The sequence below is a fragment of the Prenolepis imparis genome, unplaced genomic scaffold (genome assembly GCF_030444845.1).
Source record: "Prenolepis imparis isolate NDT839.2.m4 unplaced genomic scaffold, iyPreImpa1.0 SCAF_14, whole genome shotgun sequence".
NCBI lineage: Eukaryota > Metazoa > Arthropoda > Insecta > Hymenoptera > Formicidae > Prenolepis > Prenolepis imparis.
In genome coordinates this window covers 6,871,491-6,887,501 of record NW_028141172.1, presented here as the reverse complement: position 1 = coordinate 6,887,501, position 16,011 = coordinate 6,871,491, and the positions used below count along the sequence as shown (strand labels likewise).

The window sequence follows — 16,011 nt, the reverse complement described above, 5'->3', positions numbered from 1 at the left end:
TCTAACTATATCGTCAAAAGTTTAACTTCAGCAAATACACAAACAATTTCAAGTAACTCGCCTAATTTATAGAAAATTATAGAGGATCGAATAATACAGTTTAAACATTTAAAATAATATTTTTATATATTTATAATATCTTTTATATTTATTACTTATATATACATTATTTATTATTTTTACATATCACATTCAATTAATATTGTTTAATTGTTTGTAATTCTATTGTTTGACTCTTATATTATTCCGTTTTAATATTTGATTAAACATTATATTTACGCAATGTTTATTATACATATACATGCATATACATAAGTATATAACTGTATATAATGTATATCTATATATAACATTATGTATATACTGTTTATATAATTCTCTATTAAATATATTAAATATTAAAACGCAGATATATTAAACAAATATTATACATTAAAATTAACCTATATAAAGCTGATGACATTAATATTTTGTTAACTTATTAATATTTAATTAATACATTTAATGTAACAATTAATATTAATATTAACACACACACATTACTGTTTATATTAATATTTATGATAATTACTTTATAGTTAACACATTTATAATGTTATATACTAATAATTTTTATAATTTTAAATTGTAAGATAACAAAAATTATAATAACGAAATTTAAAATAATAATAATTTTAATGCTAAAATATGTATATTTATGCAGGTTTATTTTGTATTTCCTATAAAATTCTTTTATATCTTTTTAAATATATAATAAGTTTGAATAATATTGCCACAAAAATTTTTCTTTTATATATATAAACTTTTTCTATTGTAATTTTTCTACATTCCAAAAGACTGTTTCCTTGTAACCTATTTATTTTCCTTATGTTATATATATATATATATATATATATATTTATTTGTTTTATACAAAATTTAGTTAATTGCGGCAAGAAAATAATTTTGCGTATAAATCAGAGAATCGTGAAATAGTATTCTATCTTATATTTCTTAGAACTTAGAACATTACAATTTCCTGATTGAATTTTTCGAATGTTTTTTCAGAAAAATTATTTTTAATATATAAAAGTATTTCATTGCGAATTATTTAATCATGTATTGATTATTATCGATATTTAATAACGAATAAGACATTTGTTACATATAACCTTGTGGAGCTATTTACATGACATTATGTATTTTATATGTTATCATATCACAAACCTTGTCAGTTTTCGAGGATCTTTTGAAGAGATAAGGTTTTACGATATACTTTTGGTTAAAATAACGGGTAATTCAACAAACAAGGTAAGTTAAATACGATATTTAGATAATTCTTTCGAAACACATATGCATATAAAAATATATAGAAAACACGCGATTACAGCGTTCTTATTTTTTTAAAGTTATTTTACTCAGCTTATAAGAAAACATTAAAATCTTAAATTACTCTGTTTATTTCAACTATTATTTTTGTTCTTTGCATACTGCAATTAACATGAAAAAACTTAGGAGTGAATTGTAACAGCACCTTTTAATCATTCTTTAACATTTAAATAAATCAAAAATTGAAAACAACTTGCATAAGCTTTATTTGATATATTTTTTTCTTTAATGGATATCTAAAGTTAATGTCTTCTATCGTTACGTTAAATTAAATATTTAACAAATGTAAAAAAAGAAACGCGCAATTGATGTCAATTTTTCATCTTATAAAAATATGTATAAATGTATTTAATAAAAAGTATTTTCATGTTTCTTATTCATATTTAAATTTGCTCATGAAAATTATATAGACAAAATTTGAAATAATGAAAGGTTAATTTCGTAACAGCTGCTTTTTTGTGCTGTTTCTTCAGTATATTTATGACTTACAAGTGACATACATATGAATATGGATAATAACCTATAGGTAAACATATATTAAACAATAACAGATGAAGCTCGGTTATTAGAAAAATTATTTTATACATTTTATTTTCAAACTTATATGTATTTATTTGTACATTCAAGATTATTAAAAAAAGTTTTACGTTGTATCTTTCAATAAAACTTGTTTTATTATATAATATATATATAATATTATATTATAATATATTATATATATTATAATCTTTTATATAATATTATATTATATTGTATTATAATATTATAATATGCACAGCAATATATAATTGCATTTAAAATATTTAATTAGTAGAAGAATAATAACCTTCATAACTTTAATAATTTTGAAACAAATTTTTGAAACATAAATATTATTTATATATGTATACAGATCCTTCAATTTGAGGCTATATAAATATTTGAATGATTAATTCTCCCACAGAAATCGACAGTTTTTTATTTTGTTTGCATGTATTTGTTCTTTATTTTTGTTTTCTGTTTCGCACATATACTTTTAGCAAAAAAATGTGTTTTCAGATCTCTAAAACAAAAAGCTGACATGATGTTCCTAAAATTGACATTAAATGTTTTATTATATATTGTTGTAATGGCAATGGCTTTTCCTATCGATGAAAATGCGATGATGATTAAGCGCCATAGTGCGATTAATAACAATTCGAACTGTCTATTACCTCTTCATTATAACTTAAAGATAACACTTTGGGAAAATCACACGTCCAGTGGCGAATCTTACGTCAATTTTTACATTAATTGTGGAATACAAAACATAATTTTAAGTACATCAAAATATATCAGATTAAAATCTATGATGTTAAAGTCGGTTAACAGTGAAATAATCTACACGCCAGATTTATATTATCCTGAAGATGAAATTGTCATTCTTAAATTCGGCAAACGATTCTTACCTGAAAATAACATGGCGTATGGACTTTATATTCTGTATGCAAAATTTGAAATTTTAATATTTCAACAGTTTTTGCAAAGTTGGTACACAAACATGGAAGGAGATCAAGAGTAAGTAAATATTAAGATGTATTTAAAAAATGAGCTATTTTATATATATATATATATGTGTATATACAATATGTAGATACATATATTAAATCGTACCGTTCGTTAAATCGTATCTCTACTGTATTTTTTTAACAGGATTGAAATAGTTTAAGGTATTAACGTTGTTGTATCGCAGCTAGTCTCATTTGAATGACACAATGTTTGTTTTCCTTTTCAAGAAATCCGTTTATAAATTAATTTTTTTAAATTTATTGTGTGATTTTCATGTAATATTCGGCATCTCGTGCCTAAGCTGGCACATTGAAAAAGATAAACAATCAAACTAATTATTAAAGCATTTTTTCATCTCATTTATTCCTGAAAAATTGGCAAAATGTTTTAAGATTATTTTTTTATTCACAAATGTGACAAAGCAATGGAAGTTCGGTGAAACGTACCACTAATTTTTTTTTATATCCGTACTTGTACAATTTATTTATTAATTTTTTAACTTAGGCATTAGTATTTTTCTTTATAATTAAATGGATAACTGAAGAAAATATTATCAAATTTTATATTGCAATTATATTGAGATAATATTTATATATTTATTTATTTATTTTTGTGTGATACAAAAAGTATTTTTGTTAAATTTTCGAAGAGAATTTATGATTACAACTATGACATTCTGATAGATATGGTTTGTTTCAGATTGAAAACTTTTGCAGAAAATAAAACTTCATTTTTGTTACAATTTTTTAATTTTATTGTTAGAGATACAATTTAAAAACTTATGGGTACAATTTAGTATACCGATATTGTAAATTGTACCAAATACTACTTAAAATTTTTAATTTACGATATGAAACAATGTTAAATTTGTGTGAATGTTTAACGTAAATCGTTGACAAAGAATTATAGTTTCAAATTTGTCATTTATTTGATGTAGCTTTATTGCAATTTATATTCCAACAATTGTTGAAAATTTGTCATTAAAATTTATTAGGTTCGCTGCTACGTTAATCCGATACGGAAGAGGCCGACAATTATTTCCATGTTGGGACGAACCGGAATTAAGTGCCACCTTTAGCATTTCTGTGCAACATGATATAAGATACAAAGTTCTATCGAATATGCCGATAGGTTTTCTAGATTATGAACTTACGGTTGAATGGACGATGATAATTACGCATTTCCAAACGACGTCTCTAATGCCTCCAAACGATGTAACAATTATTATAATGATGCCCGATGTGTACCGAGCTTTTTATTCGATGAAGTCTGGGATAAATATGTGGTGCAGATCGGACTTGGTACCCCACATGAGATTCGCGCGATATACCATTAGAAATGTGACTCTGTTTATAGAACAGAATTGGAAGTTTTTGAAAAGCGCGCCGAAAGTGGATTATGTCGCTATTCAGAATTTCGAAAATAAAATATTTCAGACTACGGGACTAGTTTTTTACAAGTAATACATACATTCGAGATAATAATTATAATTAAAATTCATTGAAATATATATATTTTATGGCTTTCCAAGTCTAAAATAATTCAAAGACATGTATTTTTCTACTTTTATTATTAGAATTTATCTGGTTATTTTAACATTTAGAGGAAATTATATTCGATTCGAAAATATATAAGTCATATTGACATAAATTCAATTATTGATTTTAATTAATAAAGACATATGTATAATATAGTAAAAGGACTATATAATAACGTGACAGAATCTTGAAAAATTATATCATTCGTGAGAATCACATTTATACATTCAAAAAACTTTATTGTTATTATTATATTAACTCAAGAATTTAAAAAAATTGTTAATTTATTTTGCAATTTTAAATTTTAATGTTAATAAAATATGTTTATATCCTTATCATTCAGCTTATTGTATAAGTATGATGTATCTATATCTTTTTTATTTTCATTATAATCAAAGAATTATTAGAAAATTAATTTTATCACATAAAAAAAAAAATATGGAGAATATTCGATAAAAAATCTTGTATTTTTGAAAAAGAGAGATAAGGAGAGATGCACATAGTTATATAAAAAAAAAAATTAACCTATAATATTAACATAATATATTCGATAAATCTTTATTAAAGTTAAATTTTTTAGTTTAATAAATTTCAATTAATTAATTCTTATGTTCATTAAAATTCTGTTTTTGTTAGTCAATACTTGAACTATTTTTCTCTAACATATGTGGAACGTATTTAATTTTTATTTAAATTTTACGTTTAATTTTTTATTAAATTTTTAAGTATACTCTATCAATATTATAATATGAATTTTTAACATAACCGCAATATTTACTAATAATTTTCAGTGAAGCTGATATTATTTACAATGAAGAATTATATCCTGCTGTGACTAAAATTGTAATAATGTGCTCGATAGCTCATGATATAACATATAAATGGATTGCTAATCTCTTTAATCCGTCGTGTCTATCTCACTGGTGGTTAAACGAAGGTTTTATTTTGTTCCTCCGTACATATATCCTCGACCAGGTTGGTTTTTAGTACTAATTATAAGATAATATTTTTATATCATGACAAGCAAATTTCTCTAATTGTCTGACTTTTCGTTAGAAATAGAAGAAATGCCGATATACATATATATATTTTTTTCCAATTTCTTACAATATCTTAACTCTTTGAGAAAAACATTATAAAGCAAATAACAAGTATATTTAAATAATGTTATAATTTAAGAATACTTTGTGCAAGAATATATGTATATTTTGTGAATAATTTTAGTAATATTTTTTTATGTTAAATAGTTACACATCAATAGTAAATTTAAAAATATAAAATTATTCAATATTATATGATATAAAATAGCAAAGTTATCATTAAAATATATAGCAAATAATTGCATATATTATGCATTCGTATCGTTAATGCAATCTTCTTCTACACATATGTATATATATATATATATTCGATTAAACAAATATGTTTGTAGTCGTTTCCAGATTCCCGGATAATGGATTTATTCATAGTCCAAATTCAACATGAATCTCATCATCTAAACACTGAAATTGGAGGAAATATAATTAAATTGAATTTGTTTTTTCCTCATTCTCCGATTACAGGTATGAATGCATGTTTATTTAAATATACATATTATAAAATGTAAGCACATATAATGTATATACACTATATATGTATATACACATATACACTATCGCTTAAAAGTATTTGCCCACCTAGATAACTTGTGTTTGAATGACTATAAATAAATAAAAAAACATTTATTTATGATAATCTGAAATTTTAATACCAAAATATACGAGAAATTTAAATTTGGATTCGTCTATGTGTCCGCTCTAATTTTTATGAAAATTTCGCTAAATGACAATTTCACATCGACAGTCTTCTTATTAATTTTTCTAAAGTTTCTGTGAATATTTTGAGAGAGCCATACCATAACTTTCAATATGCGTTGACTTTCCAGTTGCTTCAAAAATATTGAGCACAGATTTAATGTGTATTTGAAATCATTGTTATGTTGGAAAATGAAATTTTAAACGCATATTGAAAGTTATGGTATTGCTCTCTCAATCGCCCAATCTGTGTCCTATAGAGTTACTATAGAGTGAACTAGATAAACTCGAAATTTTGGTCTTAAAATTTCAGATTATCATAAATAAATGTTTCATTATTTATTTATAGTCATTTAAACACAAGTTACCTAGATGGGCAAATACATTTGAGCAGTAGTGTATGAATATGAATATGTATAAAAATTTATAACTATGATTAAACAATAGTTTATAAATTGCAAAATGTAAATATCTAACTACAGATTAAATAAATTTTACTAAATTCTGTTGTAACAAAAAATTGTTTAAATTTAAAAATAGTTTGTTTTTACTATTATTAGATATTACCACCAATTTATTAACATACTTTAAATTTAAAGTATATATATATATGTATATAGGTATACATATATGTATATATAATTAAATATATTTTATACATTTATTATAGGGGCCCTTGTATGGAACATGCTAAGATGTGTACTTCCCCATAATGTATTTTGGGACAGTATTAAATCGTATTTAAATACAAAGTAAGTAATATTTACTTTATAATAATTATGTATATATATATATATATATATATATATATATTAGTAAATATTAAAATATAATATATCCACTTACATAAAAGTAAATACAAAGTAAGATAAAAAATATATCCGTAACAAACTATTTAAAATGAAATAATAAACATATGCTAAGTAGAGAAAGTTTGTATTTCATAAGTATCCAACTATTTAACAAAAATTAGAATAATAAATTATTTGTAAATACTATTAAAAAATTAAATTTCTCAAAATAATTATTAAGAAAAATAGAGGTTTGAATAATTATAATAAAAATTCATATACATAAATATGCAACCATATATTCCGCTTTCAAATATAACAAATTAAATACTAAAATACGGTAATAAAAAAATTAAAATAAATAGTTTAAGAAATGAAATTAAAGTGGGCATAATAGTTATTCGCATTATTTATTGATACTTAATTTTGGAAAAAAATTTAGGAAAATTTAATCAATGGAATATATATCAAAGCAACACAATTTGTGTTTTGTTCAAATACAAATTTTTTAGTTTATTTTAAATAAATAATAAGATGCTGCAGAATTACATATAATGTTTATTTTAATACTTTGAAGTAATATGTAATTTATACGGGGCCTGCCCTATATACATTGTTTTCAATGTGCTGTCAATGTAATGTATGTTACTTTGTAATTTCAATTGAGTTTGCAATTTTTAATGCAACGAGGTTCATATGTAGACAAATATAATAACACCTAGTTTACAAAAAATTTTTTTTTATACTTTTAAACCGGACAAGTTGTGGGATCTAAAGGAGGACAAATAATGTTAAAATCAATTTTGGAAAAAATAATTGTTTTCCAAAAAACCCTTTTTTTTAAGGAGTATCGGCATAATATGAGAAGTAGTTCCCAGCTTTAATGATTCATAACATATGGTTAAAAAGAAAAATATTGAAATAAAAAAAAAATGCTTTTTATAGGAATGAACAATACATTCGTTATATTTGATTAGACTTTTCTAACAACATTAATTTTTTTTATAAAAAATTTCAAAATATTACAAAAAATTTTATTTTTACACATTAAATCTCCATTATTTTAGAATTTGAGAATTTAATGTATTAGTGATATTTGGTTTGCGGTATCATTTTTAGCATCCAAAAATTTATAAGAAACACTTTATCTGGTTTAAAATAATTTTGGGGTATAAACTAACAATAAGTAATTTCAACATATATAAAAATTTTATTTTACATATATAAAAAAATTGAAACCTCTTATTATAACGTTTGTCTATATTTTTATCTCACGTTGCGTCAAAAAATGACGGCATTTATATACGTATATTATTAATTGCCGCAATGTCAATGTTTACAGAATTACTTATTTGGATTCGGGAAGCACTGACGATCTGTGGAATCTTATGCAGAATATCTTGGATAAATCCACGACTTATATACAATACAGTCTTACAACATACAAACTAAATGTAAAACAGATGATGGATATTTGGTCTTTACAAACGTACTGTCCTGTGATAAATGTGGTACGAGATTATTCTAGGGGTATCGCGAAAATATCGAAAGAGTTTGGCGAAAAATTAAATCAAGAACCATATTTTATACCTGTGACCTATACTTCGGAAACGAACATCGTTTTTAATGTAACTTTACCGAATACTAATGAGTATTTAACACAATCAAAATCAGAGTTGGAAATTCTGCATCTCAATGAAAGTGAATGGATCATTGTCAACATACAACAATCTGGTAAATATTAAAACATAAATTTTTCATATATTTTTGTTCTTATATTTTTTTATAAGAATTAAAATCATATTTTAATTACCTATTATAAAAACAATAATATTCTTTTAATGTATTCCGCAACATTTCCATAAAATTTCTAATTAAATACAAAATTTGCATGTAAATATTATTTATTTAACTAAAATAAGTTTTAGTTAAATAAGTTTTAGTACAATAATTCTCTATACTTTATACTCTTACTCTATACTTTTGCTCAATTATTTATAACATGTACATTCATAACAAGTTTTTATAGATTCAATTATCGGTATAAAATAATTTTATAACTTAAAACATAATATATAAGAAATTTTTACTATATTTACTATAAATATGCGCCAAATTTCTCATGACAGTTTGTACATGTTTAAAAATAAGAATATAAAATACATATATACATTTAAATTATTTTTTATTTATATATGTATTTAAAATATTTAACAATGAAATTTATTTGTTGAATAATATATAGGATACTATCGCGTCAACTATGATCTCGAAAATTGGCGAAAAATTGTTCGTTACTTGAATTCTGAAGAATATACAAATATACATGTTCTTAATCGGGCGCAAATCATCGATGATGCATTTCATTTAGCAAAAGAAAGAAAACTTAATTTCTCCATATTCTGGGAACTCACGAGCTATTTAACACAAGAGAATGATTTTGTAGCATGGTATCCTATGATCAAAGTTCTTGAATACACATCGCATATATTTGCATTTTCAAGTACTCCAGATAAACTTCCCATTGAGCTAAAGGTATTGGCAATTTATGATTATCAGCCAAAGTATTATTATATATTGATTATTATTATTATTATTATTATTAAATTGTTGGATAACGATTATCGAAAAATATATTAGAAAGTAAGGGTCAATGCATAAAACAATTTTAAAACATAAATCTGACATCATTTCTTAGAAAATAAGATATTAGATTGTTAAAGAAATAATTAATTATATGCTAACAATACTTTATATATGTATAATATTCAATACATATACATATGCATACATAATTTTATTCTCTCTTTTAAGAATCTTTCAACCACAATATTAATATAATTTCACTATTTTTATTTTAAACTCTATTTTGTAGTATAAATTTTTGTTTTTATTTTGTTTTACTGCTGTTATTCTTATATAAACTTTTGCATCTTAAAAATAAATTTAAATACACTGGTCAAAGAAGTTATCGCAACACGTAATTAATATCAAATTTAGCATAAATTCAAACAAGCGCATCTCCGCGAAAAATTGTCGTATATCAAAAATTTTTTTTTGTTTTAAAGGGTAAAGTCTCTACTTTAAGGAACTTTCGTTCGATTTTGATTTTATCCTTTCCCCCTCCCTCTAACCCTTTAAAAGTAAGAACGTGTTTTTTTTTTCAAAAATTGCATAGTTTGACAAACTCTACGGGGTGTAATAAATTTTTTTCGCAAATATCATCATAACTATCGTAAAATATGGACTTTTCTCTACAAATTAAAAAAAAAATTGAATACCGTACGATTTCTTTTCGCGAAGTTACGGGGTATCAAAGTTACCTATGCATTTTTGCCTATGTATTCAATTACCGCCAACATTAGCATTATCCGATGGGCACTACGGGGAGATTTCTTGTCGGATTTTGCCCATCGTGTTTTTTTTACTATACACTTAAATTTTTGAAATACGACAATTTTTCGCGGAGATACGCTTATTTGAATTTATGCTAAATTTTGATATTAATTACGTGTGCGATAATTTTTTTGACCAGTGTATATTACTGAATTTAATTAATAATTTATATATCAGATAAAAGTTTGATTAAAGCTTGAATTTGTATAAATTTATGTAAACGTGTAAAAGTAAAAATGGTTCTTTTACATAAAAATATTTTTGACAGATATCTAAAATCTATACAAATTTTATAATGAAGAGTTTTAAAAAAATTTAATGTGATATACATGATAAGTCTCTCAATAAACACAAATGTGTTAATATATCACATCTTTCTACTAAAGTTTGAATTCTTTTCACAAAATATTTGAATCGTTTTGTATACAACGATCTAATATTTAAAAAATAATAATTTACATTCCAAGAATTCATGTATTTATAGCCGGTACTGGAAAAATTATATTGATATTATTCAAGAGATTAATTAATTCTCGGAGCATGTTCTAATTACTTACTAAAATAAAGTTTTTTTAGTAAATAAATATATCATATTTATCTTTGTAAATAATATAATAGAAATATATTTTTCACCAAATTGCAGGAAGTATTATTAAAAGTAAAAAGTCTGTTTAATCAAGTAAAAATGGATATGTACGATCAAGCGGTACTTTCTATCGATGACGATCTACATAATTATTTAAAACTAGTACTCTCAAAATGGGCATGTATTGTCGATAATTTCTTATGTTTTGAAATGGCCAAACATCAATTGGAATTGTATTTAAATAATCGTGAAAAATATAAGTAAGTTTTTTTTTAATTGTTACATTTTTGTGTAGACACTTTTCTGAACATTATGTGCGCATATTTGATACATTACTAAAAAAAAAGTGCATGTATAATTAAATATAAATATATGTTTAAAATTATATATAAAATATTTTCATAAATGTCTCTTTTTACTTGTTCAGTTTCTGTCGGTTCTGCTCTGTATATACAAGACAAATAATATGTATAATTAAAAATAAAAAAAAAAGCAAAACAAAAAGAGAATAATTTTTGCATTGTTTTTTAAGATAAAATAAAACTCGAAGAAATTCAAAGAGAGATTGCCTATATGTAATCATATTTATGTTTACACATTATTCTATATCAGCAACTTATTTTCAGATTTCTTTAAATTTTATTCTCTCTAAAAAATATGTATATATAAATTACTCTAGTTTACAAAAAAAATGTTTATTATTTTAAACCAGACAAGGTGTTTTTTATAGATTTTTGGATGCTAGAAACGATACTGCAAGCCAATTTTCATTAGTACGTCAGGTTTCCGAAATAGTTGAGATTTAATATGCAAAAAATGGCCTTTTCGCGATATTTGAGAAATCTTTTGTGAAAAGGATTAACTTTATCTTGAAATTCTGATTACTTGTCATGAATGTATTGTTCATCCCCTATAAAATGCATTTCTTTTTATTTTGATTACTTTTTAGTCGTGTTAGGAAAAATTTAAATTTAATTTTGCTGAGCATCTTCTTCTTAGGAGGATCTCCACATATGAGAAGTAGTTCCTTTTAATCTTCCGTAACATTGCTAAAAAGTAAGGTATTGAAATTTAAAAAAAATGTTTTTATAGGAGATAAACAATATATTCATGATATTTAATCTTTTCAGATAATGTTAATCTTTTTTTACAAAAATATTTAATATGACAAAAAAGCCATTTTTTGCATAATAAACCTCAATTATTTTAGATATTTAATGTATTAGTGTTTGGTTTGCTGCATCGTTTTCAGCATTCAAAAATCTATAAAAAACATTTTGTCTAGTTTACATCATTTTTGGTTATAAACTAGTATTATTTTGCTAATTATTTTTCCATTGTTTTTCTTAATATTGTTTATGAATACTGGATAGAGATTATATAATTATCAAGAGAAAAAAAATATATTTTTTCTTGAATATTTATTAAAAACTGTATGCTAGATATCGATAAATGATACGTCAAAAATTAAAATATTTCTTTTTTTATATATCATAGAATACAGTCTGAATGGCAAAAATGGACATATTGTAATGGTTTAAAAACAGCGAACTATACTGTGTGGCGCAAAGTATGGAAGGACGCAACTAATATATACTTGAAAACATCTGATTATAAAATGTTCGAATTTCTTACTTGCACCGACAGTTCCCAAATTATTTTTTATTATCTGCAGTTGGCTTTACCGGCCTTTGAAAGGGATTCGTTCTTGAATAGTGCAAATGAAACGCAACAAATAATACAAGAGAAACAGCGTAAAATTAATGCTAAAATTTTTTTCTTTACTCTTGCGAAACATACTAAAAACACTAAAATACTTAGAAAAATATTAACAAATTTTAATAATTTAATAACATTAAGGTAATAACGCATACATATACGCATACATCTTCTTTATAAAACATATTGCTCATAATAATTAAAGTTTATTAATATGTATGTATTAATTATAAATCTATTTGTTTCATTTTTATAGCCAAGTCAGTGGGAATGCAACATTATGTGTGATTATTAATAATGTGTATTCTAGGGATCAAATTAACGAGGTAAATTTTATAAATTTCACTCAAAAAGTTATTAATTTAATTACAAAGTTAAAAGTTTATTTATAAAGTTAGTAAAATTTTCACTGTAATATTTATATTTCATTGAAATGTATCACATATCATATATTGCATGTAATATATACGATATTTTTCTCTTTCTCTCTTACATGGCTTGTGTATGAATGTATGTATCGATATTTTATGATCAATTATGTAATTATTAATTAATAATAAATGAAAATTAAAATAAAACTATTTCAGATATATACATTCGCGCTGAAATATATGCCACAATTTTATTCATATATTGAAAAGAAGTCTGTAAAACGTATGAGTGAGCTCAAAGAGCAGCAGACATTTCTTCAAAATTTGATCAAACAATCCAACAACTATGGTAAAGCAAACTATAACTAGCTCAAATAGCTCAATTAGTTCAACTGTACGTCGAATATTAAATATATTAAATATAACAAAATTATCGATAGAATAAAATTGCAACAACTACACAAATTAATAAAACTGCAAACACTATGTCATTATGTTTACTGTAACACTATGTTACTATATATAACACCAATTATGAAGTTTCCAAATATATTAAATAAAAGTATAAAATAAAGTATGAAAATAAAGTATAAGAAATTATAAAAATAAAGTTATACATTAATATTTTATATATTTATATATATTATATACATATATATTATATACATATATATATTATATATATATTTATATAGTTATATTTACTTATTATACAATATTATTTTATACTTATATATTAACTTCAATTATTTTCTTCATTGTTTATAATTATATTTTTAATATCTTAAATGTTAAATTGACTGTTATAATTTTTTATTTCAATATTTATGTAAACATTGAATTATTTTTATGCATAATATACATTGTTTATATAACTAGTAAATATTAAAACACAGATATATTAATTAAATATAAAATATTAAATTTTATATATATATTGTATATATATATATATATATATATATATATATATACGTAAATATTTTGATATAGTTTATAATTTATATTTAATTAATACATTTACATAATATTAACAATAATATAGTAATTAATGTTAATTTTAGCATTGCTAGTTTATATTAATTTTTATAATAATTACAATTTTATTGTTAATATATTTAAAATTTTATATATCAATTATATTTAAATTTGTAAAAATCTGTAATGAACATTATATTTATGAAATTAAATGCGATAATATGTTTATGATAAAAATATGTATTTTTGTATGTTTATTCTGTATTATATAAGAAATTTTTTTATATTATCTTAAATGTATAACATAGGTGAATAATATTGTCGTGAATTTATGTTTTATTTTTTATGCATATACAAAATTTCTTTATTAAAAATTTTTTTTATTTCACAAGATTGTGCTTTTTAAAACTAATTATTTTGTATTTTTTTCTGCCCACTCATATTTATTAAGGCACTTCTGTTCCATTTGTATTTGCTAATCGTATATATCATTAAACAGCAGGTTTTATTTTATCAAAATCACATCAAAATGAGAATGTGTTTTATTATAAATTTAGTACAGTTAAAAAGTTTCTTAAAGAATATAAAAGATATAAAATATATAAAAAAGAAAAAGGTAAAAATAGAAAAATGTGAAACGTTATACTTGTACAAAAATTAGTAGAACAAAAATTAAATAATACATTTCTTAATGTGTATAGAATATACAATTTTTTGATTTAATTTTTCGAATGCTTTATTTCGAGAAAAGTCATTTAATCTTAAATGTTAAAGTCAAAGTATTTTTTGGAAACTGTTTAATCATATCTTGATTCCTATTGATCTAGTACAATCAAATGAGACTCTTGTTACGTGTAACCTTGTAGATTTATTTACATGACATCTTATGTATTTCATATGTTATCATATCTCAAACGTTGTCAGTCTCCGACAATCCTTTGAAGAAGTGAAATCAAGATAGAGCGACGCACTTTTGGCTAAAATAACGTTTGTGATTCAACAAACAGGTAAGTCAACTACAGAATATTTAGATATTTCTTTCAAAATAAATGTATATAAAACTATGTATATAGAAGATATACTTAAAAATAGTTTATTTAGTTTCTAAGAAAAAATGTTCGTTTTCTTTTTCAACAATTATCTTTATTCTCTGCATAATATATAGTTAACAACATTTAGGTGTTGTAACAACATATTTTAAATCATTTTATCCTATAACAAATTAAAATTAACAACAAATTGTGTATGCCTTTTGTTCAGTTCATTTTATCTCTAATGAATATCGAGAGTTAATGTGTTTTGTAACATTATGTTAAATTAAATATGTCATAAATATGAAGAAAGAAACAAATATATATTGGATATTAATTCTTCTAAAAATAAAACCGTTTATAAAACTATAAATGCTAATAGAAAATAAAAGTTTAGTTTGATTTGCTCATAAAATTTATAACGACAAAATTTGAATTAAGTTTAATTTTGCAACAGCTAATTCTTTGTTATCCGTTTCTTTACTGTAAACATGACTTATAAGTGACACATATAATTCTGATGATAATAACATATTGATAAGCATACATGAAATTATAACGGAAAAATTTAGTTATTAGATGAGATATTATTTTATACATTTTTGTGCAAAACTTAACATTATATACTTCTGATTTTAATATTTATAAAAAAAAATTTTGTTATTTTTTAATTGAATTGATTTATATAATATTATAAAATACACAAGGCACAGAAAAATAATTAAATTAAAACATAATAAGAAAACAAAAAAATATAATCTTGTAATTTTTTAAAAATAAGCTTGTAAAATGAACATTTTTTATAGATTTTTCAATTTGAAAATCAGAAATACAAACAATATAGCTATAATGCTAAAACTATAACTGATAACGTTAATTTAATATTCGATATTACAAGTTAAAATCATATTAC

General features: G+C 22.5%; 1 protein-coding gene across 1 annotated transcript; it reads left to right on the top strand.

Annotated features, from left to right (window-relative positions):
• Nucleotides 1-2,887: 2,887 nt before the first annotated feature.
• LOC145945596 (aminopeptidase Q-like) lies at nt 2,888-13,048 on the top strand. The gene is made up of 6 exons (XM_083054654.1): nt 2,888-2,904; nt 3,890-4,354; nt 8,360-8,751; nt 9,263-9,581; nt 12,497-12,753; nt 13,029-13,048. Exons 1-6 carry the CDS (start codon nt 2,888-2,890, stop codon nt 13,046-13,048), a joined length of 1,470 nt encoding a protein of 489 aa, XP_082910780.1.
• Nucleotides 13,049-16,011: the final 2,963 nt, after the last annotated feature.